The sequence below is a fragment of the Vigna unguiculata genome, chromosome 2, assembly GCF_004118075.2.
Source record: "Vigna unguiculata cultivar IT97K-499-35 chromosome 2, ASM411807v1, whole genome shotgun sequence".
Lineage (NCBI taxonomy): Eukaryota > Viridiplantae > Streptophyta > Magnoliopsida > Fabales > Fabaceae > Vigna > Vigna unguiculata.
Window position 1 is genome coordinate 25,591,777 of NC_040280.1, and position 23,008 is coordinate 25,614,784.

Sequence of the window (23,008 nt, forward strand, 5' to 3'; positions counted from 1 at the left end):
GAACAAATAATTCATCTCTGGATGGCTAATGGATTTATTAAATGCGAAGGACATGTAGAAGTGGAAGATGTCGGAGATAAAGTGTGGAAAAAATTATACCGTAGATCATTTTTTGAAGAGGCAAAGTCCGATGAGTTTGGTATAATTAGAAGTTTCAAGATGCATGATCTATTTCATGATCTTGCCCAGTCTATTATGGGTGAAGAATGTATGGTTATTGAAAAAGGAAGCTGGACTCCGTTGTCAACTAGAGTTCACTATTTAGCAAATTTTAATGAGTATGTTGATATGCCTGCTTCCATGCAATTCATGACTGCTTTCAAGAAAGTTGAATCCCTGCGAACTTTTCTTAATTTTGGTACTATGGGTCAGTTGCCATCAAACAATTGTCTACGAGCATTATGCACAACATCTTCTCTGTTTTCTCGACTGAATGACGTAAGACATTTGAGATACTTGAGTTTGAGTTGGAGCTCAGTTGCAATCTTGGATAATACAATTTGTGAATTGCCAAAATTGCAAACATTGAAATTGGAATATTACCCTCAAATCTCTGAGTTGCCTAAAGACTTGACACAATTACAGGATCTGAGGCATATTGTGATTAATTATTGTGCTTTACTACAAGAGATGCCTGCAAATATTGGCAAGTTAAGGCATCTAAGAACACTGAGCTTTTTCAGTGTGGGTTCAAAGCCAGGGTGTGGTTTAGCAGAGTTACATAGCTTAAATCTGGGAGGCGAGCTGAGTATTAGAGGCCTTAAGAACGTCTCTAGTGAATGGGATGCTAAACAAGCAAACTTGATTGATAAGAAGGACTTAAATATCCTATACTTGTCATGGGATGGTAATGCTAATTCAAGAGGTAGTACTGTTAGTGAAGAAATAGTACTGGAAGCCCTGGAACCTCCCTCAACTCTGAAGAGTTTTCATATAAAAGGGTATCAGGGAAGACAGTTATCGAGTTGGATGAGAAGTCCAGTCACTCTAAGAGACTTGGTGGAAGTTAAGCTCTTGGACTGTGACAACTGTGAGGAGCTTCCTCCTCTTGGTAAACTACCACACCTGAAAAGGCTAGAAGTGAGTGGAATGAAAAATGTGAAGTGCATAGATGGTGAGACGTATGAGGGCGTGGAGGAGAAGGCATTTCCATCGTTGGAGGAATTGATTCTGAAGAATTTACCAAATTTGGAGAGGTTGTTGAGGGATGAAGGAGTAGAGATGCTCCCTCGTCTTTCCCAATTAACAATTAAAAAGGTCTCCAACTTTAAATTCCCACGTCTTCCTTCTGTTGAGAAACTTGATGTTGAAAGCATTGACGATGTGGAAAGGGTTGTGGGGAATACGCCTTGTCTAAAGACCCTGAAGATTTCATCGATTAAAGGAGTAAAGACACTACCTGACCAACTCGGCATGCTCGATGCATTAGAGTACCTTGACATTAGATATTGGTATGATGTGGAGTATTTCCCAGAACATGTGTTGGAAGGTCTAACTTCTCTTCGAACTTTGGAGATTCGTCACTGTAAGAAATTAAAATCCTTGTCTGAAGGTGTTCGACATTTGGCATGTCTTGAGAGATTGACGATCAGAGAATGTCCAGAGTTGATGGTTCTACCAAGCAATATGAGCCAACTAACTGCCCTTCGAGACGTGTCAATCCTGTATTGCTCCACATTACCAGAAGGCTTACAACGTGTCCCCTCCCTACGTTCTTTGTATATATTCAATTGCAACTCTACTTCATTGCCGGATTGGCTGGGAGACATCACTTCTCTTCAACAATTAAGCATTGACTATTGTATGGAGTTGAGGTCATTGCCGAGTAGCATTCAACGCCTCACCAACTTGTCTTCTTTACGTATATACAATTGTTCTCATCTGGAGAAGCGGTGCAAGAGGGAAACAGGGGAAGATTGGCAATACATAAACCACGTTCCAAAAATAGAACTACATTTGACGTGGAAACCGACGTTTTGTGATGAATTAAAGAGTGTTTTTCGTACTTCTTTCCGTAATGTTTCACTCTGTCCTTGAAAATATTGTGTACCCTTTTGCGCGGTGTATATATTGAATATAAACAAGGTTTGATTGTGTATATTCGATTGCAACTCTACTTCATTGCCGGACTGGCTTGGAGACATCACTTCTCTTCAACAATTATACATTGTGAACTGTTGGGAGTTGAGGTCACTGCCGAGTAGCATTCAACGCCTCACCAACTTGTCTCATTTAATCATACTCGGATGTCCTCATCTGGAGAAGCGGTGCAAGAGGGAAACAGGAGAGGATTGGCAATACATAAACCACATTCCAGATATAAAACTATTTTCATGATGAAACCCACTTTTTATGGTAAGTTCAATAGTGTTGCGCTTACTTCTCTCCCTAGTCTGTCAGTCTCTCCTTGAAAATTGTGTAGCCTTTTTCGGAGTGTGTATATCGAATAGGAAAATGATTTTTTATTATTAAATTTTCACACCTTTCTCTTCAAAACTTTACATGGCATCTTTAAGTAATTTTTTATTTATTTTATTTTTTTATTTTTAATATTTAAAAATCATTTAAAAATTAACAATTTACGTTGTTGTAAGAGAAAGTTGTTAAAATTTAGTGGTAAAAATATCATTGTTCTATTCAATAATTAAACAAGGTTTCGGTATTCCCGTGTTTTATGCTTGATGTTTGGCACTATTGTACCAAGTTCTGATTTCATACAATGTATCTCTAAGTTTCAGCTTAGTCAGTAATGTCTGTGCTCAGATAGAGCAGTTGAAGGATATCCATTTTTTTATATGGAATTTCTAGGTGATATAATGCCTGCTATTAAATCATTTGTATTCTATCTAACCTCTTTTTTTTCTCCTCGCCTCAGGATTTTAATGAAGTTCTTGTTGTTGCTTATCTGGATTGCATGCTATGAATAAGCATAGCAGTGATTCAAAGGTATGCATCATTCTTATAATTTTTCTATGCTTTTGTTCTCTATGTAGTCATTGGTGGTACCTCCCAAAGAGATTTCAAATTTTTTATCTGCTATTGCGTTGCATGTACGTCAAATTGGTATAAAATTTTTATTTTGAATTTGCTTAAGATCAAATATTGTTTACTGAATTGCTTTTGAAAGTATAAGTGGTAGAGAGATTTGTGATTGTTTACTTAACATGTATACAGTTTTATTTTGTTTATGCATCTCAGGGACCTGACCTCTTTTTCAGTCTTCTAATTTGGCTAGCTCCTCAGTATATAAATCAACACCCGAATCTTATATTTCAGTTCAAATCTCACATTGGCTAAACTTTTATATTTGTCAATTTTTCTTTGAATATGATTTTTGTGTTCAAATTTATCACATTGCTGACTTGTTTTTTTATATAACATTTCTCGTATACAGGAAGTCATAACTCTGAAGATGATTGGTTCCGTAGATAAGGTGGATAACTTATATTTCTCACAGAATCTTCTTCAACACTGACTCCTAAATTTTAGTCAAATCAATTTTCATCGGATTATATTCTTTTATGCATAATTGTAATTTTAATCACATGTATAATTTTTTATTATACTGAGCAAGGATTGGCAATACATAAACCACATTCCACGATTGGAACTAATTTTCAATGCATCTTAGATTCAGCTTAGTCAGTAACTTTTGTTGTCATCAATTTTTCTATATGAAATTTCGTAGGAGATGTAAAATCATTTGTGTTCTTTCTTTAACCTCTTTTATTCCCCTCACCTCAGGATTTTGCCAAAGTCCCTATAAGGTTGCTGAGTGATGTTATGAATAATCTTATCAGTGATTCTAATAAGATCAAGCCTCTGGGTGGGATGCATCATTCTTTAATTTTTCTGTTCTTTTGTTCTCTAAGTAGTCATTGATCGTATTTTTCAAAGAAATTTCAAATTTGTATCTCCTAGTGTCGTATGTGCCTATTTGATTTTGAATTTGTTTAGGATAAAATATTGTTTGCTGAATTGTTTACTTAGCATGCATAAAATTTTATTTTGAATTGTTAATGAAACATGTATAAAAAATTGATTTAAAAAAAAAATGGTCACTAAACTAGTGTGGAAACTCATTAAGTTGATTCAAAATAACTGTGTAACTTTGTAGGATTAACTTTGCAACCCTACAAGGATCTATCTACTAATTTGTGCTATGAGTAGATACTTGCAATTTAACAAATGATTTTTGTTGGTAGTAGTAATATATTTCTTCTGCCTGTGACCTTTGTCAGTGCCTTCACATGGGTAGTAGTATGGCTTTGGTACTAAAACTGTATGAAATTTATCAGTTTGTTTAGGTGATTTCAATGACTCTGTTTCTTTCTTTTCGTGATCCTTTTAAAGTCTCATAAAATTTTCACAAATGATAAATAGAATTAACGTAAAAAGGCTTGCTTTTTCTTAAGTTTTTCATGTAGCATATGCGATATCATTTTAGTATTTCTAATTACAATTAACATTTATGTTTTAGGTGCTTGATCTATGAAGTGGCCATAATAAGGAGGAAAATATTTAGTAATAACAAAGGGAATATTTGTCTTTTATTTTAAGAAAATGAAATATTAGATACATATAATTTTATATTGACTCATGGAATATTATTCCTTTTAGATATAACTTATGTATTCAACTTTGCAGACTTTTCCATATCTTGATTATAAGTTTAGCCATATATAGATTTTGTATTTGTTTTTTTTTATGTATTTATTATTTTTCGATGACTGAAAAAGAAGGATTTTGTCATTTATTTTAAAAGAGATGTGCAGGAAAATAAAGTTATCTGATAGCTCAAACAAAAATAAAAGGTTATTATGGCGATTTCAAATCACAAATCATAGAAAGAAATGGTTGAGGTTTACTTAGCCCTTTAAGAGAGTTTCAAATCCTCATCAATTATTTATTTAAAAGACATTATTTATACTTAAGTTAATCTAAATTTATAAGATATTATACAAGATATATTGTTTTTTTTACCATTAACACTAAAAAAAATTCAGTTTTTATATGGACAAAATCTGTATGTAAAGTCCTAAATTCGTATGTAATTGAATAATTCTGACAGATTACATATGAAAAAGAATCTGTATGTAAAATAGGCATCGGTAATTTTACATACGAAAAAATTTCGTATGTAATATTACATACGGAATAAATTTGTATGTAATTGATGAAGACATTACTCAATGAATAAATCTATATATAATTTGTGAGGATGTGTTGGGAATAGTCCAAGTGTTAGTCAAAAAAGTCTCACATTGGATTGAATAACAAAGATAAACACTATATAAGAATAAAGACCCATAACCGTTGCTTTAAGGTTTTGGTATAGAAGTGGTGTCAAATACCTTCATATCCATTCATAGTTTTGGGATGAATGGATATGAAGGAAGACAATTATCGAGTTGGATGAGAAGTGTTATAGTTCTGAGAGACTTGGTGGAAGTTATACTTTTGGACTGTGACGACTGTGAGGAGCTTCCTCCACTAGGTAAACTGCCACACTTGAAAAAGCTAGAGGTGAGTGGAATGAAAAATGTGAAGTGGATAGACGGTGAGACGTATGAAGGTGTGGAGGAGAAGGCCTTTCCATCATTGGAGAAATTGAGTGTGGAGAATTTACCAAATTTGGAGAGGTTGTTGAGGGATGAAGGAGTAGAGATGCTCCCTCGTCTTTCCCAATTAAATATTTTTGGCGTCTCCAACCTTAAATTTCCACGTCTTCCTTCTGTTGAGATACTTCTTACTAGAAGCATTGACGAAGTGACTTCCTTTATGGAAGGGGTTGTGGGGAATATGACTTGTCTAAAGACCTTGGACATTCAAATCATTGACGGAGCGGTGGTATTACCCGACCAACTCAGTGGGTTGGGTGCACTACAGGACCTACGCGTTGGTTATTGGGATGATTTGGAGTACTTCCCAGAACATGTGTTGGAAGGTCTAACTTCTCTTCGAAATTTGGACATTCATTTCTGTAAGAAATTAAAATCCTTGTCTGAAGGTGTTGGACATTTGGCTCGTCTTGAGAGTTTGTCTATCCGCTATTGTCCAGAGTTGATGGATCTACCAAGTAATATGAGCCAACTAACTACCCTTTGGAAGGTCTCAATCGCGGGTGGCTCCACATTACCGGATGGCTTAGAACGTGTCCCCTCCCTACGTTCTTTGTATATATGGAGTTGCAAGTGTGCTTCATTACCGGACTGGCTGGGAGACATCACTTCTCTTCAAGAATTAAGCATTGTGAACTGTTGGGAGTTGAGGTCACTGCCGAGTAGCATTCAACGCCTCACCAACTTGTCTTCTTTAAGTATACGCAACTGTCCTCATCTGGAGAAGCGGTGCAAAAGGGAATCAGGAGAGGATTGGCAATACATAAACCACATTCCACGATTGGGTCTACATTTCCAGATGAAACCGTCATTTTCTGGTAAGTTCAAGAGTGTTCTATTTACTTCTCTGCCTAATATGTCAGTCTGTCCTTGAAAAGCTATGTAGCCTTTTTTGCAGTGTATATATTGAATGATAAAACAAGGTTTGAGTATTCCCCAGTTTTATGGCTGATGTTTAGCACGTACTTTACCAATTTCTGATTGCTTACAGTGTAGCTTAGGATTCAACTTAGTCACTAATGTTTGTGTCCAGATAAAGTAGTAAAAGGAAAGTAGTTTTTTTATATGCAATTTCTATGTGGTATAATGCCTGATATAAAATCATTTGTATTCTTTCTTTAACCCCATTTTTCTCCACACCTCAGGATTTTTCTGAAGTCCATGTTGTTGCTCTGGATGCAGTCGTTATGCTATGAATAAGCTTAGCAGTTATTCTAATAAGATCAGTCCTTTGGTATGCATCATTCTTTTAATTTTTCTGTAATTTTGTTCTCTATGTATGTAGTCAATGATGGCATTTTCCAAAGAGACTTCAAATTTTTATCTGCTATAGTTCTGTATGTGCCTCAAATTGGTATAAAATTTAACTTTGAATTTAAGATCAAATATTGTTTACTGAATTGTTTTTGAAAGTGTAAATGGTAAGAGAGATTTGTGATTTGAAATTTTTATCTGCTGTATAGTATAGCGTTGTATATATATGTAGTTTTAAAACCATGTAAAGATGCAATTATGTATTTCTTCTGCCACTTTCACATCCTATAAATAAAAGATTCCTCTATTGTATTCTTTATATTTGAAATTTATGAAATAAGCTTTTTTTGTCTGATTGAGTTTCTTGGAAATTCGATTCTATTAGTTAGAACCATAATGCGTTATTTATTTGCTATGGCTCTTGTGGCCACAAATGTGTTTGTTAAAATTTTAAAATTTATGTCAAAGTAATAAAAGAACATTACCATTGAACGAGACTCGCAAAAAAAAATTATTCAACAATAGAAATACACACAATAAGAATTACCTGTAGTCAATAAATAAATTTAGTTGAACTAGAAATTTATTGACAGATCTGAACCATTGTGCAAAGGGAATCAACTTTGTTGTGCTTGGAAACAAATCATTCTTTTACTGTGACGTATGGTTGGGTAGCAATTGACAATGGTCATGTTTCCTATAATGACAACATGCTAGTGGATATTATTTTAAGTATGATTATAGTACTTTTATGGTTAAAATTCTCCGTAAATTCTCGTATTCATTCGAAAATTTCAATTAGTTTCCCATATTTTGTTAAAAGAAATTTTAAAAAATATAAAAAAAAAACTACAAACGGATAAGTAACATGTATTTAATATTTGAAACTTAAACTTGAACTAATCATATTAATGTGAGTTAGTTTAATTTAATTTTTTAATTATATGACTCATGTTATTCTTAACATTCGCAATAAATAACTACATTTATTTGTAAAGTATGATAAAAATAATATATATGTTATGAAGTCTTTTTAAATATTGATAACTTTCACTTTTTGACAGCAATTTATATAAATACGTACTTTATTTTGAACTGTTATGTAAGCTATATTTTTTTTTCTCATTGCCAGCTTAAAGATCCATCATTAAGGGGTATCATCTGGAGGGGAAGTAAGAAAAGGGATAGAATGTTACATTGCTTGGAAGATTGATTTGGGATCTTTTGAACTCTGCTAATCGGTTATGGCTTTCCTTCATGAATTCAATATACTTTGGGAATGACAACTTCTTTATTCTTGAGCTGCAAGAAGAAGGGATTCCATCATCAAGCTGTCGAAATGATTAGTATATGATATGATATTGCGATGTGTTAATACTAATTCAAGGAGAAATAGTTATAAATTATGGTAGTGTATGCATTAAAGTGGAGATTATCTTGGTAGTTATCCTGATGTTCTAATAATCATTCAAATTCTAATATAGAGAGGAATGAGGTATGTGGTGAGAGGAGTAGAAAGTCCTAGCCTAGGAGTTTTTCTTTGACCAAAGGTATTAATAGACTAATCTTGTATGTGGTAGTTTTACTTATCATCTGTCGCTCTGCAAAGCATGAAATATCATTATAAGTGCACAACTGTCTGGATCCAACCTCAATGCATGTATACAAATCAATTGAGTCTTACTTTTAGATATTTGTATGTATGTAAATAGCTGATTGTTTGTGTATGACTTATGCCTTTGTTTTATGAAATTAGTTAATTCTTTATAAGTCATTAACTTATCCTTTCTTTTGTCTTTTATTGTTTTTTGTCTGTTTTCTTTTGCAACGATCACCTAAATAACGAGCAGTTAAAGACTCTAGAGTTGATTTAGTGCAAGGAAGAAGAAAATATGTCTATGTGGCTGAATAATTATATATAAATAACTAATGTTTAGACTTATATTTTTCTTTTGAAAATTTTTAAACAATTTTATATATAAATTGTATTTCAATTTATTTTACTTTTAGTATAATGTAATATAGTATTTATATGCTTGAATTAGAGAATTCAACACTTATTATATAAAAAAATCTCATGTTATACAAAATTATGCTAATTAATAATTTCTCTAACAAAATCTTATTACAGAAAAAACATTAATTCTAATTTTTAATAAAATAATAATTGTTTATATAATATTTTAATAACTACTTTTACGATATAAATACTAATTTTATATAGGGGTGACAATTAGGGCCTAGTCCGTCAGATCGGTCTGCGGAAAAAACGCGGGACGGGCCAAGGTAGTGAGCCCGTAGTGGCCCGACCCGCATAAGTCTGCAGTCCGCGTGGCCAGCTCACGACCCGCGTCAGCTGACCTGCAAGCCCGCATAAAAAAAACTTACACTTATGTATATTAATTACTTTTCTTATGATTTCTTGCATTAACGTCTCAATTTCTTGTATAACTGGAAAAGACAAGTATTATGTATTTTTTATGTGCTAAAATTTAAAGAATACATTGTATATGTCATAGTATGAATATGAATATGATGAAAATGTTGAATTATCAGATTATCATCCAACTCCCCAAAGTCTTTACTTAATTTTGTAAACTAAGTTTTTCAATTTTTAAACATTGAAAGTTCTATCATAAAAAAAAAATGTGCCCACAAGCGCGCCAAGTGCGAGATGGGACGGGCCAGTTATTGCAGCTCGCATAAATTGTGCGGGGTGAACCAACCTAAAATGTACAGATCTTATGTAGGTTGAATCTAAATGGACTGAGCCAGCATGCATTGGCATTCCTAATTTTATATAATTAAGAGGTTTTAGTAATAATTTCTTTTAGATATTTGCCACATTTTCCTCTTTGTCTGGTTTGAAGTGTTTTCCTAATATAACACAATTAAATAATAATGTTAAAAAATGAATAAGATTCATATTATTTTTCATTTATTTTTTAGTCAAATCTTCTTGAAGTTTTGGTTTATTTTTTTTCCGGTTTATCTCTTACATGATAAATAGGCCGTTCTAGCATCACACAGATTTGTCGGTGAAGGCTGTACCATGTCAATCATTCATTTACAGCTGTCAAACAAGCAAGTGGCATTTTATTTATTCACTTTTGTGTCGCCACACACCCTCTCTCTCTCTCTTCTCAATTATTTTGCATAAAACCAGCACCAATCAATTAAAAAAAACTAATTCACTTTCAAATCACTGTAACAAATATTTCTAAACAAATTCTTTTGTAATTTTCAGTTTTAACCTTTAACTCATCCATGTTTTCTTAGGTTTAGAAGATAGAAATAGTTTGTGTAGGTGGAAACCAGTTTGAGGTATTTTCGGAACATAATACCGTTGAATGATAATTTTAGAAAATAGATGAGATTCTTATTACTTTTCATTTATTCTTTAGCCTAAGTTTATTCAAGTTTCTTCAGTCATCACATAAGGTTCTGTGGGTGAAGACTGTAGCATCTCAATCATTCATTTAAAGCATCAGCAGATATTTCCAGAGAACTTCTTCTTCACTCTTATCTTCCTCTCTTCTCCAACATTTCCTTCATTCTGGCTATTGTCTTTTCCTATGGCCGATGCTTTAGTGGAAAGCGTGATTGAAAATTTGGGATCTCTAGTCAAAGACCAACTTGCAATTTACTGGGGTGTTGATGAGCAGACTAAGAAGCTTTCCAGCAATCTGAAAGCAATCCGTGCTGTTCTCAGAGACGCTGAGAGAAAACAAATAACAAGCTATGCAGTGAAGGATTGGCTGCAGAAACTCACAGATGCAGCATATGTGCTTGATGATATCTTGGATGAATGTTCAATTCACTCCACAAAGATGCACTCTGTTGATGGTCATACTTCACGCCTATCCCGTCTCCATCCTAAGGACATTCTCTTCCGTTTTCATATCGGAAAGAGGATGAGAGACATCACCCAGAGATTTCACAGCATTCATGAAGAAAGGCTCACTTTTGAATTACGTGAGAGTGTCACAGAAAAGCAAGCCGTTGATGATGATGATTGGCGCAAAACTAGTTCTGACATTACAGAACCTATAGTCTATGGCAGAGACCAGGGTCGAGAGCAAATTTTGAAGTTTCTTTTAGAAGATGCTAGTGACAGTGAAGACCTCTCCATCTATCCCATAGTTGGCATGGGTGGGCTTGGCAAAACAACACTTGCGAAGCAGGTCTTCAATGATGACAGGGTATGCAAACATTTTGACTTGACAATTTGGGTCTGTGTTTCTGATGATTTCAACACTAAGGCAATACTACAATCCATCATAGAATGTATCACTGGACAAAATCCCAATCTCAATAGCTTAGAAGCAATGCGGAAAAAGGTTGAAGAAGCATTGCACAACAAGAGGTATTTACTTGTTCTTGATGATGTGTGGAATGAAGATCAAGAGAAATGGAAGGAGTTGAAGGGGAAGTTGCAGTGTGCAAGGGGAGCCAAAGGAGCTACCATTTTGGTCACTACTCGACTTGAGGAAGTTGTCTCCATCATGGGAACACATTCTGCTTACCGTTTGACAGCGTTATCAGAAGATGACAGTTGGTCATTGTTCAAACACCATGCGTTTGGACCAAACAGAGAAGAAAGCGAAGAGCTTGTGACAATCGGCAAAGAGATAATGAGGAAATGCGTCGGTTCGCCACTTGCAATCAAAACCCTGGCTAGCTGTTTGCGTGATGAAAGTGAGGTAAGCCAATGGGAAAATGTAAAGAAAAGCGAAATTTGGAATATACGAGAAGAAAGTAGTTCTGTGACAGGTGATGAAAATTCTATTATGCGTGTTTTGAAATTGAGCTATTCTAATTTGAAGTCGTCTGTGAAGAGATGTTTTTCTTTTTGTGCAATATTCCCCAAAGATTGGGAGATAAAAAAGGAAGAAGTAATTCATCTCTGGATGGCTAATGGATTTATTAAATGCGAAGGAGATGTAGAAGTGGAGGATGTTGGAAATAAAGTGTGGAAAAAATTATATAGTAGATCCTTTTTTCAAGAAGCAAAGTATGATGAATTTGGTATGATCACAACTTTCAAGATGCATGATCTATTTCATGATCTTGCCCAATCTATTATGGGCGAGGAATGTGTGGTTATTGTGGAAGGAAGGTTGACCCCATTGTCAACTAGAGTTCACTATTCAAGCTTGTTAAATTCTGGTGTTTCTGTTGATGTGTCTGATTTCAGGCAAAGATTTATGACTGTTTTGAAGAAAGTTGAATCTCTGCGTACTTTTCTTGATATTGGTGGTATTGGCCGTGTGCCAACAAACCATTGTCTCCAAGCATTGCAAACAAGCTCTTCTTTGTTGTCCCCGCTCAAGGATTTAACACATTTGAGATACTTGAGTTTGAGTTGGAATTCGGAAGCAAGCTTAAATAACTCAATTTGTCACTTGCCAAAATTGCAAATATTGAAACTGCAACATCTGAGACATCTTTATGGACTACCCAAAGACTTGACACAATTACAGGATCTAAGACATATTGTGATTATTGAATGTCCTTCAATAGTAGAAATGCCTCCCAAAATTAGCAAGTTAAGGCATCTAAGAACACTGAGCATTTTTGTTGTGGGTTCAAAACCAGGATGTGGGTTAGCGGAGTTGCATAGTTTAAAACTTGGAGGCACACTGAGAATTAGAGGCCTTGAAAACGTCTCCAACGAATGGGATGCTAAAGAAGCAAATTTGAAGAGCAAGAAGGATTTGAATCGCCTGCACTTGTCATGGGATGGTAGTGCTAATTCAAAAGGTAATAATGTTAGTGCAGAGATAATATTGGAAGCCTTGGAGCCTCCCTCAACTCTGAAGAGTTTTGGGATGAATGGATATGAAGGAAGACGGTTATCAAATTGGATGAGAAGTGTTGTAGTTCTGAAAGACTTGGTGGAAGTTAAGCTCTTCAACTGTGACAACTGTGAGGAGCTTCCTCCACTAGGTAAACTGCCACACTTGAAAAGGCTAGTGGTGAGTGGAATGAAAAATGTGAAGTGGATAGATGGTGAGACCTATGACGGCGTGGAGGAGAAGGCATTTCCATCATTGGAGAAATTGAGTGTGGAGAATTTACCAAATTTGGAGAGGTTGTTGAGGGATGAAGGAGTAGAGATGCTCCCTCGTCTTTCCCAATTAACAATTTTTGGCGTCTCCAACCTTAAATTTCCACGTCTTCCTTCTGTTGAGATACTTCTTGCTAGAAGCATTGACGAAGTGACTATGGAAGGGGTTGTGGGGAATATGACTTGTCTAAAGACCTTGGACATTCAAATCATTAACGGAGCGGTGGTATTACCCGACCAACTCAGTGGGTTGGATGCACTACAGGACCTACGCGTTGGTTATTGGAATGATTTGGAGTACTTCCCAGAACATGTGTTGGAAGGTCTAACTTCTCTTCGAACTTTGTCTATTAGTTACTGTCATAAATTAAAATCCTTATCTGAAGGTGTTGGACATTTGGCTCGTCTTGAGAGTTTGTCTATCCGCTATTGTCCAGAGTTGATGGATCTACCAAGCAATATGAGCCAACTAACTACCCTTTGGAAGGTCTCAATCGCGGGTAGCTCGTCATTACCGTATGGCTTACAACGTGCCCCCTCCCTACGAACTTTGAATATAACATTTTGCAAATGTACTTCATTGCCGGATTGGCTGGGAGACATCACTTCTCTTCAACAATTAAGCATTGACTATTGTATGGAGTTGAGGTCACTGCCGAGTAGCATTCAACGCCTCACCAACTTGTCTTCTTTACGTATATACAATTGTTCTCATCTGGAGAAGCGGTGCAAGAGGGAAACAGGAGAGGATTGGCAATACATAAACCACATTCCAAAAATAGAACTACATTTCCCGAAGAAACCGACTTTTTGTGGTAAGTTCAAGAGTACTATGTTTACTTGTCTCCCTAATATGTCAGTCTGTCCTTGAAAAGTTGTGTAGCCTTTTATCTGCTATAGTTCTGTATGTGCCTCAAATTGGTATAAAATTTGATTTTGAATTTGTTTAAGATCAAATATTGTTTACTGAATTGCTTTTGAAAGTGTAAGTGTTAGAGAGATCTGTGATTGTTTACTTAACATGTATACAGTTTTATTTTGAATTGTTTATTTAACATGTAAAAGAATTAGTTTGAAAATATTGTTTGCTAGCACTAGTGTGGAAACTCATTAATTTGATTCATAATAGCTGTGTAGGCTTAAGTTAGATTCAATTGTTTGTGTTTGCAGAAGATATTTGCAGTTTGATAAATGGTTTCGGTGGTAGTTGTAGTTTTAAAACCATGTAAAGATGCAATGTATATTTCTTCTGCCACTTTCACATCCTATAAATAAAAGATTCCTCTATTGTATTCTTTATATTTGAAATTTATGAAATAAGCTTTCTTTTTGTCTGATTGAGTTTCTTGGAAATTCGATTCTATTAGTTAGAACCATAATGCGTTATTTATTTGCTATGGCCACAAATGTGTTTGTTAAAATTTTAAAATTTATGTCAAAGTAATAAAAGAACATTAGCATTGAACGAGACTCGCAAACAAAAAAGTTATTCAACAATAGAAATACACACAATAGGAATTACCTGTAGTCAATAAATAAATTTAGTTGAACTAGAAATTTATTGACAGATCTGAACCATTGTGCAAAGGGAATCAACTTTGTTGTGCTTGGAAACAAATCATTCTTTTACTGTGACGTATGGTTGGGTAGCAATTGACAATGGTCATGTTTCCTATAATGACAACATGCTAGTGGATATTATTTTAAGTATGATTATAGTACTTTTATGGTTAAAATTCTCCGTAAATTCTCGTATTCATTCGAAAATTTCAATTAGTTTCCCATATTTTGTTAAAAGAAATTAAAAAAATATATAAAAAAAACTACAAACCGATAAGTAACATGTATTTAATATTTGAAACTTAAACTTGAACTAATCATATTAATGTGAGTTAGTTTAATTTAATTTTTTAATTATATGACTTATGTTATTCTTAACATTCGCAATAAATAACTACATTTATTTGTAAAGTATGATAAAAATAATATATATGTTATGAAGTCTTTTTAAATATTGATAACTTTCACTTTTTGACAGCAATTTATATAAATACGTACTTTATTTTGAACTGTTATGTAAGCTATATTTTTTTTTTCTCATTGCCAGCTTAAAGATCCATCATTAAGGAGTATCATCTGGAGGGGAAGTAAGAAAAGGGATAGAATGTTACATTGCTTGGAAGATTGATTTGGGATCTTTTGAACTCTGCTAATCGGTTATGGCTTTCCTTCATGAATTCAATATACTTTGGGAATGACAACTTCTTTATTCTTGAGCTGCAAGAAGAAGGGATTCCATCATCAAGCTGTCGAAACCTTTTTGAAGATGTTCTTCTTTTTCTAGTCTATTTTTTTCACAATACGAATGACATTTTTTATATTTTTAAATCTCCTCGGATAACCTGCAAAATAAAATGTACATTGCTTCTATAATTATTATACTCGTTATATTCCAAACACCCAGCATAAGTTAGTTAAAGTACATGTAAAATTCTTTCACACCAAATTATTATTCACTCGTTGCCTCTCTTCTCCATAATTAATCATCACAAACCTTTCCTTCAATCAAGCGCTCTTTCCTCCCAATGGCCGAAGCTTTGTTGGGCTTTGTGATTCAAAATTTGGGATCTTTTGTTCAAGACCAACTTGGACCTTACTGGGGTGTTGAACAACAAACTCAGAAGCTTTCCAACAATCTCACCGCAATTCGTGCTGTTCTCAGAGATGCTGAGAGAAAGCAAACAACAAGTCATGCAGTGAAGGATTAGCTGCAGAAACTCACAGATGCAGCATATGTGCTTGATGATATCTTGGATGAATGTTCAATTCACTCCACAAAGGTGCATTCTGATGGACATACTTCGTGCCTATCCCGTCTCCATCCTAAGGACATTGTCTTTCGTTTCAATATTGGCAAGAGGATGAAAGACATCACACAAAGATTTCACGACATTAATGAAGAGAAGAGCAGGTTTAATTTAGAACATGGTGTCACACAGGTGCAAACAGTGGATGATGATTGGCGCCAAACTACCTCTGACATTACAGAGCCTGTAGTCTATGGCAGAGACCAGGATCGAGAGCAAATTGTGAAGTTTCTTGTAGAAGATGCTAGTAACAGTGAAGACCTCTCCATCTATCCCATAGTTGCTATGGGTGGGCTTGGCAAAACAACACTTGCCAAGCAGGTCTTCAATGATCGCAGGGTATGCAAACATTTTGATTTGACAATTTGGGTGTGTGTTTCTGATGATTTCAACACCAAGACAATACTACAATCCATGATAGAATGTATCACTGGACAAAATCCAAATCTCAATAGCTTAGAAGCATTGCGGAAAAGGGTTGAAGAACTGTTGCATGGCAAGAGGTATTTACTTGTTCTTGATGATGTGTGGAATGAAGACCAAGAGAAATGGAAGCAGTTGAAGGGGAAGTTGCAATGTGCAAGGGCAGCAAAAGGCGCTACCATTTTGATCACCACTCGACTCGAGGAAGTTGCCTCCACCATGCAAACGCATCCTGCCTACCACTTGAAAGAATTGTCAGGAGACGACAGTTGGTCATTGTTTAAACACCATGCGTTTGGACCAAACCGAGAAGAAATGGAAGAGCTCGTGGCAATTGGCAAGGAGATAGTGAGAAAATGCATTGGTTTGCCCCTTGCCATAAAAACTCTGGGAAGCCTCTTGCGTGATCAAAGTGAGGTAAGACAATGGAAAAATGTAAAAGAAAGTGAGATTTGGGATATACGAGAGGATAGTAATTCTATGACAAGTGAGGAAAATTCTATTATGCGTGTTTTGAAACTTAGCTATTCTAATCTGGAGTTGTCTCTGAAGAGATGTTTTTCCTTTTGTGCAATTTTCCCCAAAGATTCTGTGATAGACAAGGAAGAATTGATTCATCTCTGGATGGCTAATGGATTTATTGAATGTGAAGGAAACATAGAAGTGGAGGATGTTGGAAATAAAGTGTGGAATAAATTATACCGTAGATCATTTTTTCAAGAAGCAAAGTTTGATGAGTTTGGTATAATCACAAGTTTCAAGATGCATGATCTATTTCATGATCTTGCCCGGTCTATCATGGGTGAAGAATGTGTGGCTTTCGGAAAAGGAAGGTTGACTCCGTTGTCAAGCAGAGTTCACTATTCAACCTTGTTATCTGATGTGTCTTTTCGAGGATTCACGAATGCTTTCAAGAAAGCTGAATCCCTGCGGACTTTTCTTGATTTGCGGACTTTTTTTGCTATTGAAAATTTTGGTCTGGTGCCATCAAACCATTCTCTCCGAGCATTGTGTACAAAATCTTCTTTGTTGTCCCCACTCAAGGATTTAACACATTTGAGATACTTGAGTTTGAGTTGGTGTTACAAAGCAAGCTTAAATAACTCAATTTGTCAAATGCCGAAATTGCAAATTTTGAAACTGCAAGATTTCATCTTTCTTCGTGGGCTGCCCAATGTTGGAAGAAACTCACACACACTAGAAGAATATGCAATGTAACTCATTGTGGTATTTTTCATTGATGGAGAATGCGCTATTATATAGCCAATTACAAATCAAATAATAACAAACCAAACTAAATCTTATATATTCTAACTAACTAAAATAACAACTAACTTAAATCTAATTAACCAAATATAAAATACCCTATCACTTTGCTAAATAAAAACAACTCTATAATCTAAAATATAATCTAAATATCATCTAACAAAATTAAAGATTATCTAACAAGATTAAAGATTATCCAACAAAACTCTCCCATAATCTTAAATCTTTTTCTTCTCTCGTCCCAAACAATCTTCTATCTCCATAGCCGACTTGCTTTTCTCTTTGACCGACTTGATCTTCTCTTTATCCGACTTGATCTTCTCTTTTGACCGACTTCATCTTAACCTTGGCTGACTTACCCTTTGTTGGGTTCTTTGTGATCTTTGTGGCCGACTTGCCATTAACTAGGTTCTTCTGAATAGGCCGAGTCCTCTTTAAGAGGTCGGAAAATTTCCACGCCTTCACACCAAACTTATCATCCATTCCAAGTCGCAACTTCTCATCTTGCACCTCCAGTACAACTCTCAGATCCTTCTCGACACGCAACTGCTCTTGCAAACTTAACACTTCTTGTTCGTCTTCTTCAAGATCCGAGTTGTCCACACTCCACGACCTATCCGAGCTATTTGCAAGTCTTGACCACCTCTCCATGCTACTGGACTGATTTATGACATTCAACCTTCTTGCCGACTTCTCCACTTGTTTGTGCTCATCCCTCGAGCTACATCCCATCATCAACAACACTGCTTCTTCTTTAACTTCTTCGGCAAGATTAGTTGTCTCTTCTATTTCTGATCGCACTGCTTTAATTTTCTTACTTGTATTTTTCTCCACCATGTCGTTTTGAACAGATCCCATGTTGCCTTCACTGTCCACATGTTTCAAACACCTTTTTTGCAGGATACTCAACTCCAATTTGTACATCCGATTTTTCTCCTTTTTTACCCGTGCTGCCAGCCGACCGTGCTTGTCCTTCAAGTACAGTACCTGGTTCTTTATCATAATCGAGTTTCCTTTCTCCACTATCTGACCTATGCTCAAAATATTACTCTTCAGCTCAGGAACATAGTAGACATCCCTGATTTCTCCAACCCGTCCATCCTTCTGCATGTGCCGGATTGTTCCACGCCCTTTTATCACCATCTTGGAATCATCTCCACATGACACTAATCCGGCCTCTACCTTGGTGAGTTCGCTGAAGAAACTCTCATCTCCACACATGTGATTGCTCGCTCCAGTGTCCAGATACCAAACCGAGTTTAAACAACCCGGACTAAGCTCGTCACCTAATCTCCTTTCCTTCACATGGCTTGAACTCCACTCAACTTCCGATTTATCGCTCTTGAGTTCGGCATCTGAGTTTTGCATCATCATTAAAATCCCCATCTCTTCCTCGTCGTCTTCCTCTGTGAGAAGATTTTTCTCCTTTTTTTCCGATTGACAATATTTTGCTATATGACCGATCTTGCCACAGTTGTAGCAATATGCCGATCTGCATTCTCTTGCGTAATGGCCGTACTTGCCACACCTAAAGCATTCCACTTCTGACTTAGACCAATCTCCTTGGCCCCTTTCTTGACCACGACCATGCCAATTCTGTTGCCTAGTCTGATCTGTGCTCTCTTCAACATTATCTCGGTCACATCCACCTCGACCTTGTCTACCTCGACCTTGGCCACCTCGTCCTCTTCCACCTCGTCCTCTGCCTCCAGGACCTCGGCTCTGAGTATTCCGAGTTTCATCCAAATCAAGTTGCGCTTTTAGTGCTTGATCACGCGGTTCGTGCTTCTTCCCTCTCCTTTGTTCATGGGCCTCCAATGACCCGGCAAGTTCTTCCACAGAGAGAACTGACAGGTTCTTCGACTCCTCGATGGCGCATACAATGTTCTCGAAATCATCTGTCAGTGATCTCAAGATTTTCTCCACAACCCGGCTTGCCGGCATTGGCTCTCCATTCCTACCGAGTTGGTTGGCCACCTTCTCTACCCGAGTTATGTACTCGGCTACCTGTTCTTTATCTTCCATCTTCAGCCCTTCAAACTCTCCTCTAAGAGCTTGAAGCCGGACTTGTCTGACCCGATCGTTCCCTCTGTATGCAACCTCTAGAATATCCCATGCTTCCTTGGAAGATGAAATGTTTGCAATCTTCTCGAAGCCTGACTCGTCCACAGCATTGTACAAAAATACAAAGCCGACTTGTCTTTCACTCGCGTCTTCTTTAGCGCAGTAATCTGGGTCGCCGTCTGATTCGCGTCCTCCGCGGGTTCTTCGTATCCGCTCTCCACTATATCCCAAATATCTTGGGATCCCAAAAGGGTCTTCATCTGCAGACACCAATTATCATAATTGGTTTTCTTCGTCAATTGTGGCACAGTCATACCGTTCACAACTTTTGCCATCTCTCCTCTTTTTTTTCTCCCAAAGCACTCAAGCGCACACTTTTTTTTCACTCTCTCTCTCTCCCTCTCCCTCTCTCTCTCTTTTCACTCGGTACTCAGAGCATAAAGCTCTGATACCATTTTGTTGGAAGAAACTCACACACACTAGAAGAATATGCAATGTAACTCATTGTGGTATTTTTCATTGATGGAGAATGCGCTATTATATAGCCAATTACAAATCAAATAATAACAAACCAAACTAAATCTTATATATTCTAACTAACTAAAATAACAACTAACTTAAATCTAATTAACCAAATATAAAATACCCTATCACTTTGCTAAATAAAAACAACTCTATAATCTAAAATATAATCTAAATATCATCTAACAAAATTAAAGATTATCTAACAAGATTAAAGATTATCCAACACCCAAAGACTTGACACAATTACAAGATCTAAGACATATTGTTATGAATCAATGCAATTCAGTAGTAAAGACGCCTCCCAAAATTAGCAAGTTAAGGCATCTAAGAACACTAAGCCTTTTCGTGGTGGGTTCAAAGCCAGGGTGCGGGTTAGCAGAGTTGCACAGCTTAAATCTGGGAGGTGCGCTGAGAATCAGAGGCCTTAACAACGTCCCCAGTGAATGGGATGCTAAACAAGCAAATCTGATTGGTAAGAAGGAGTTGAATATCCTGCACTTGTCATGGGATGGTAGTGCTAATTCAAAAAGTAGTAATGTTAGTGTGGAGAGAGTACTGGAAGCCCTGGAACCTCCGTCAACTCTGAAGAGTTTTGAGATGAATGGATATGAGGGAAAACAGCTATCCAGTTGGATGAGAAGTTCCATAGTTTTGAGAGACTTGGTGAAAGTTAAGCTCTGGAACTGTGAAAACTGTGAGGAGCTTCCCCCATTTGGTAAACTACCACACCTGAAAAGGCTAGAACTGAGTGGAATGAAAAATGTGAAGTGCATAGATGGTGAGACCTATGACGGTGCGGAGGAGAAGGCATTTCCATCGTTGGAGGAATTGAGTGTGGATAATTTACCAAATTTGGAGAGGTTGTTGAGGGATGAAAGAGTAGAGATGGTACCTCATCTTTTCGAATTAAGGATTGAGAGGGTCTCCAACCTTAAATGTCCACGTCTTCCTGCTGTTGAGAAACTTGATGCTCGAGGGATTGGCGAAGCGGCTTCCTTCATGGAAGTTGTGGGGAATACGGCTTGTCTAAAGACCTTGAGCATTGAATACATTAAAGGAGTGGTGGTATTACCCGAACAATTTAGCGGGTTGGGTGCACTACAGGATCTATACATTGCATATTGGTATGATGTGGAGTATTTCCCAGAACATGTCTTGGAGTGTCTAACTTCTCTTCGAACTTTGTCTATTATTTACTGTCATAAATTAAAATCCTTGTCTGAAGGTGTTCGACATTTGGCATGTCTTGAGAGATTGATAATCTACGGTTGTCCAGAGTTGGTGGTTCTACCAAGCAATATGAGCCAACTAACCGCCCTTCGAGTCGTGTCAATCTCTATTTGCTCCACATTACCAGATGGCTTACAACGTGTCCCCTCCCTACGTTGTTTGGAAATGTTGGAGTACAAGTCTACTTCATTGCCGGACTGGGTGGGAGATATATCTACTCTTGAAGAATTAAGCATCGAGTATTGTAAGGAGTTGAGGTCACTGCCTAGCAGCATTCAACGCCTCACCAACTTGTCTCGTTTAATCATACGCGGATGTCCTCTTCTTGAGAAGCGGTGCAAGAGGGAAACAGGAGAGGATTGGCAATACATAAAGCACATTCCAAATACAGAACTATTTGCATGATGAAACCGACTTTTTATGGTAAGTTCAATAGTGTTGTGCTTACTTCTCTCCCTAGTCTGTCAGTCTGTCCTCTAAAATTGTGTAGCCTTTTTCGGAGTGTGTATATTGAATAATAAAACAAGGTTTCAGTATTCCCCTGTTTTATGCTTGATGTTTGGCACTATTGTACCAAGTTCTGATTCCATACAATGTATCTTTAAGTCTCAGCTTAGTGAGTAATGTTTGTGCTCAGATAAAGTAGTAAAAGGATATCGATTTTTTTATATGCAATTTCTAGGTGATATAATGCCTGCTATAAAATCATTTGTATTCTATCTTTAACCTCTCTTTTTCTCCTCTCCTCAGGATTTTAATGAAGCTCTTGTTGCTGATATGGATTGCATGCGTGACGCTATGAATAAGCTTAGCAGTGATTCAAAGGTATGCATCATTCTTTTAATTTTTCTGTGCTTTTGCTCTCTATGTAGTCATTGGTGGTACCTTTCAATTTTTGTATCTGCTATTGCGTTGAATGTGCCTCAAATTGGTATAAAATTTTTATTTTGAATTTGTTTAAGATCAAACATTGTTTACTGAATTGCTTTTGAAAGTGTAAGTGGCAGAGAGATTTGTGATTGTTTACTTAACATTTATACAGTTTTATTTTGTTTATGCATCTCAGGGACCTCACTTCTTTTTAAGTCTTCTAATTTGGCTAGCTCCTCAGTAAATAAATCAACACCCAAATCTTATTTTCAGGTGAATCGGGTCACATTTGTTCAAATAAATTTGTATTTGTTTCTTTACAACATTTGACTCTTCGTTTTTTCTCACACAAGTGCAAAATAGAAATGTTGTTCTAGCTCACTCCAAATCTCACTTTGGCTAAACTTTTATATTTATCAATTTTTCTTTGAATGTGACTTTTGTTTTCAAATTTACTACATTGCTCACTTGTTTTCTTGTATAACATTTCTTTCCTACAGGAGGTTATAACTTCGAAGATGATTACTTTGGTAGATGAGGTGGATCACTTGTATTTTCTCACAGAATCTCCTTCAACACTAAATCCTAAATTTTAGTCAAATGATTTTTTTTTTTCTGAACAATGAAATCCTCTATTTCTATTGGTGCTTTGTAACATTTTAAGTTTGGACACATTTCTACTTATACAAGGACTATGTTTCCTGGATTGTATTCTTTTATTTATAATTGTAACTTCAATCACATATGTAAAATTTGTCATTTCTCTTATTCTACTAAGCCAAGAAAAAAAACTGTCCATGTCATCACTTCTCATGTAT

General features: G+C 36.1%; 5 protein-coding genes and 1 pseudogene across 5 annotated transcripts in view; all 6 read left to right on the forward strand.

The window, feature by feature from the left end:
• The window catches only part of LOC114174695 (putative disease resistance protein RGA4), a 38,673-nt gene extending 15,740 nt beyond the window's left edge, over positions 1 to 22,933 (forward strand). The window contains exons 2-5 of the mRNA XM_028059522.1: positions 2,086 to 2,355; positions 2,876 to 2,946; positions 22,387 to 22,463; positions 22,691 to 22,933. The gene's annotated coding sequence lies outside the window, so the exon portion shown is untranslated. The remainder of the gene's footprint in view (positions 1 to 2,085; positions 2,356 to 2,875; positions 2,947 to 22,386; positions 22,464 to 22,690) is intronic.
• LOC114174601 (putative disease resistance protein RGA4) lies at positions 22 to 2,037 on the forward strand. Its single transcript, XM_028059432.1, has one exon. It carries the CDS (start codon positions 22 to 24, stop codon positions 2,035 to 2,037), a length of 2,016 nt encoding a protein of 671 aa, XP_027915233.1.
• LOC114174602 (putative disease resistance protein RGA1) lies at positions 5,380 to 6,961 on the forward strand. Its single transcript, XM_028059433.1, has 2 exons — positions 5,380 to 6,439; positions 6,767 to 6,961. The coding sequence occupies exons 1-2, from the start codon at positions 5,380 to 5,382 to the stop codon at positions 6,775 to 6,777; spliced, it is 1,071 nt and encodes a 356-aa protein (XP_027915234.1). The 3' UTR covers positions 6,778 to 6,961.
• Positions 10,140 to 15,426, forward strand: LOC114174696 (putative disease resistance protein RGA4). Its single transcript, XM_028059523.1, has 2 exons — positions 10,140 to 13,760; positions 15,053 to 15,426. The coding sequence occupies exons 1-2, from the start codon at positions 10,451 to 10,453 to the stop codon at positions 15,055 to 15,057; spliced, it is 3,315 nt and encodes a 1,104-aa protein (XP_027915324.1). The 5' UTR covers positions 10,140 to 10,450; the 3' UTR covers positions 15,058 to 15,426.
• On the forward strand, positions 15,503 to 17,453 carry LOC114174603 (annotated as a pseudogene).
• Positions 20,358 to 21,725, forward strand: LOC114174605 (putative disease resistance protein RGA4). Its single transcript, XM_028059434.1, has one exon. It carries the CDS (start codon positions 20,358 to 20,360, stop codon positions 21,723 to 21,725), a length of 1,368 nt encoding a protein of 455 aa, XP_027915235.1.
• Positions 22,934 to 23,008: the final 75 nt, after the last annotated feature.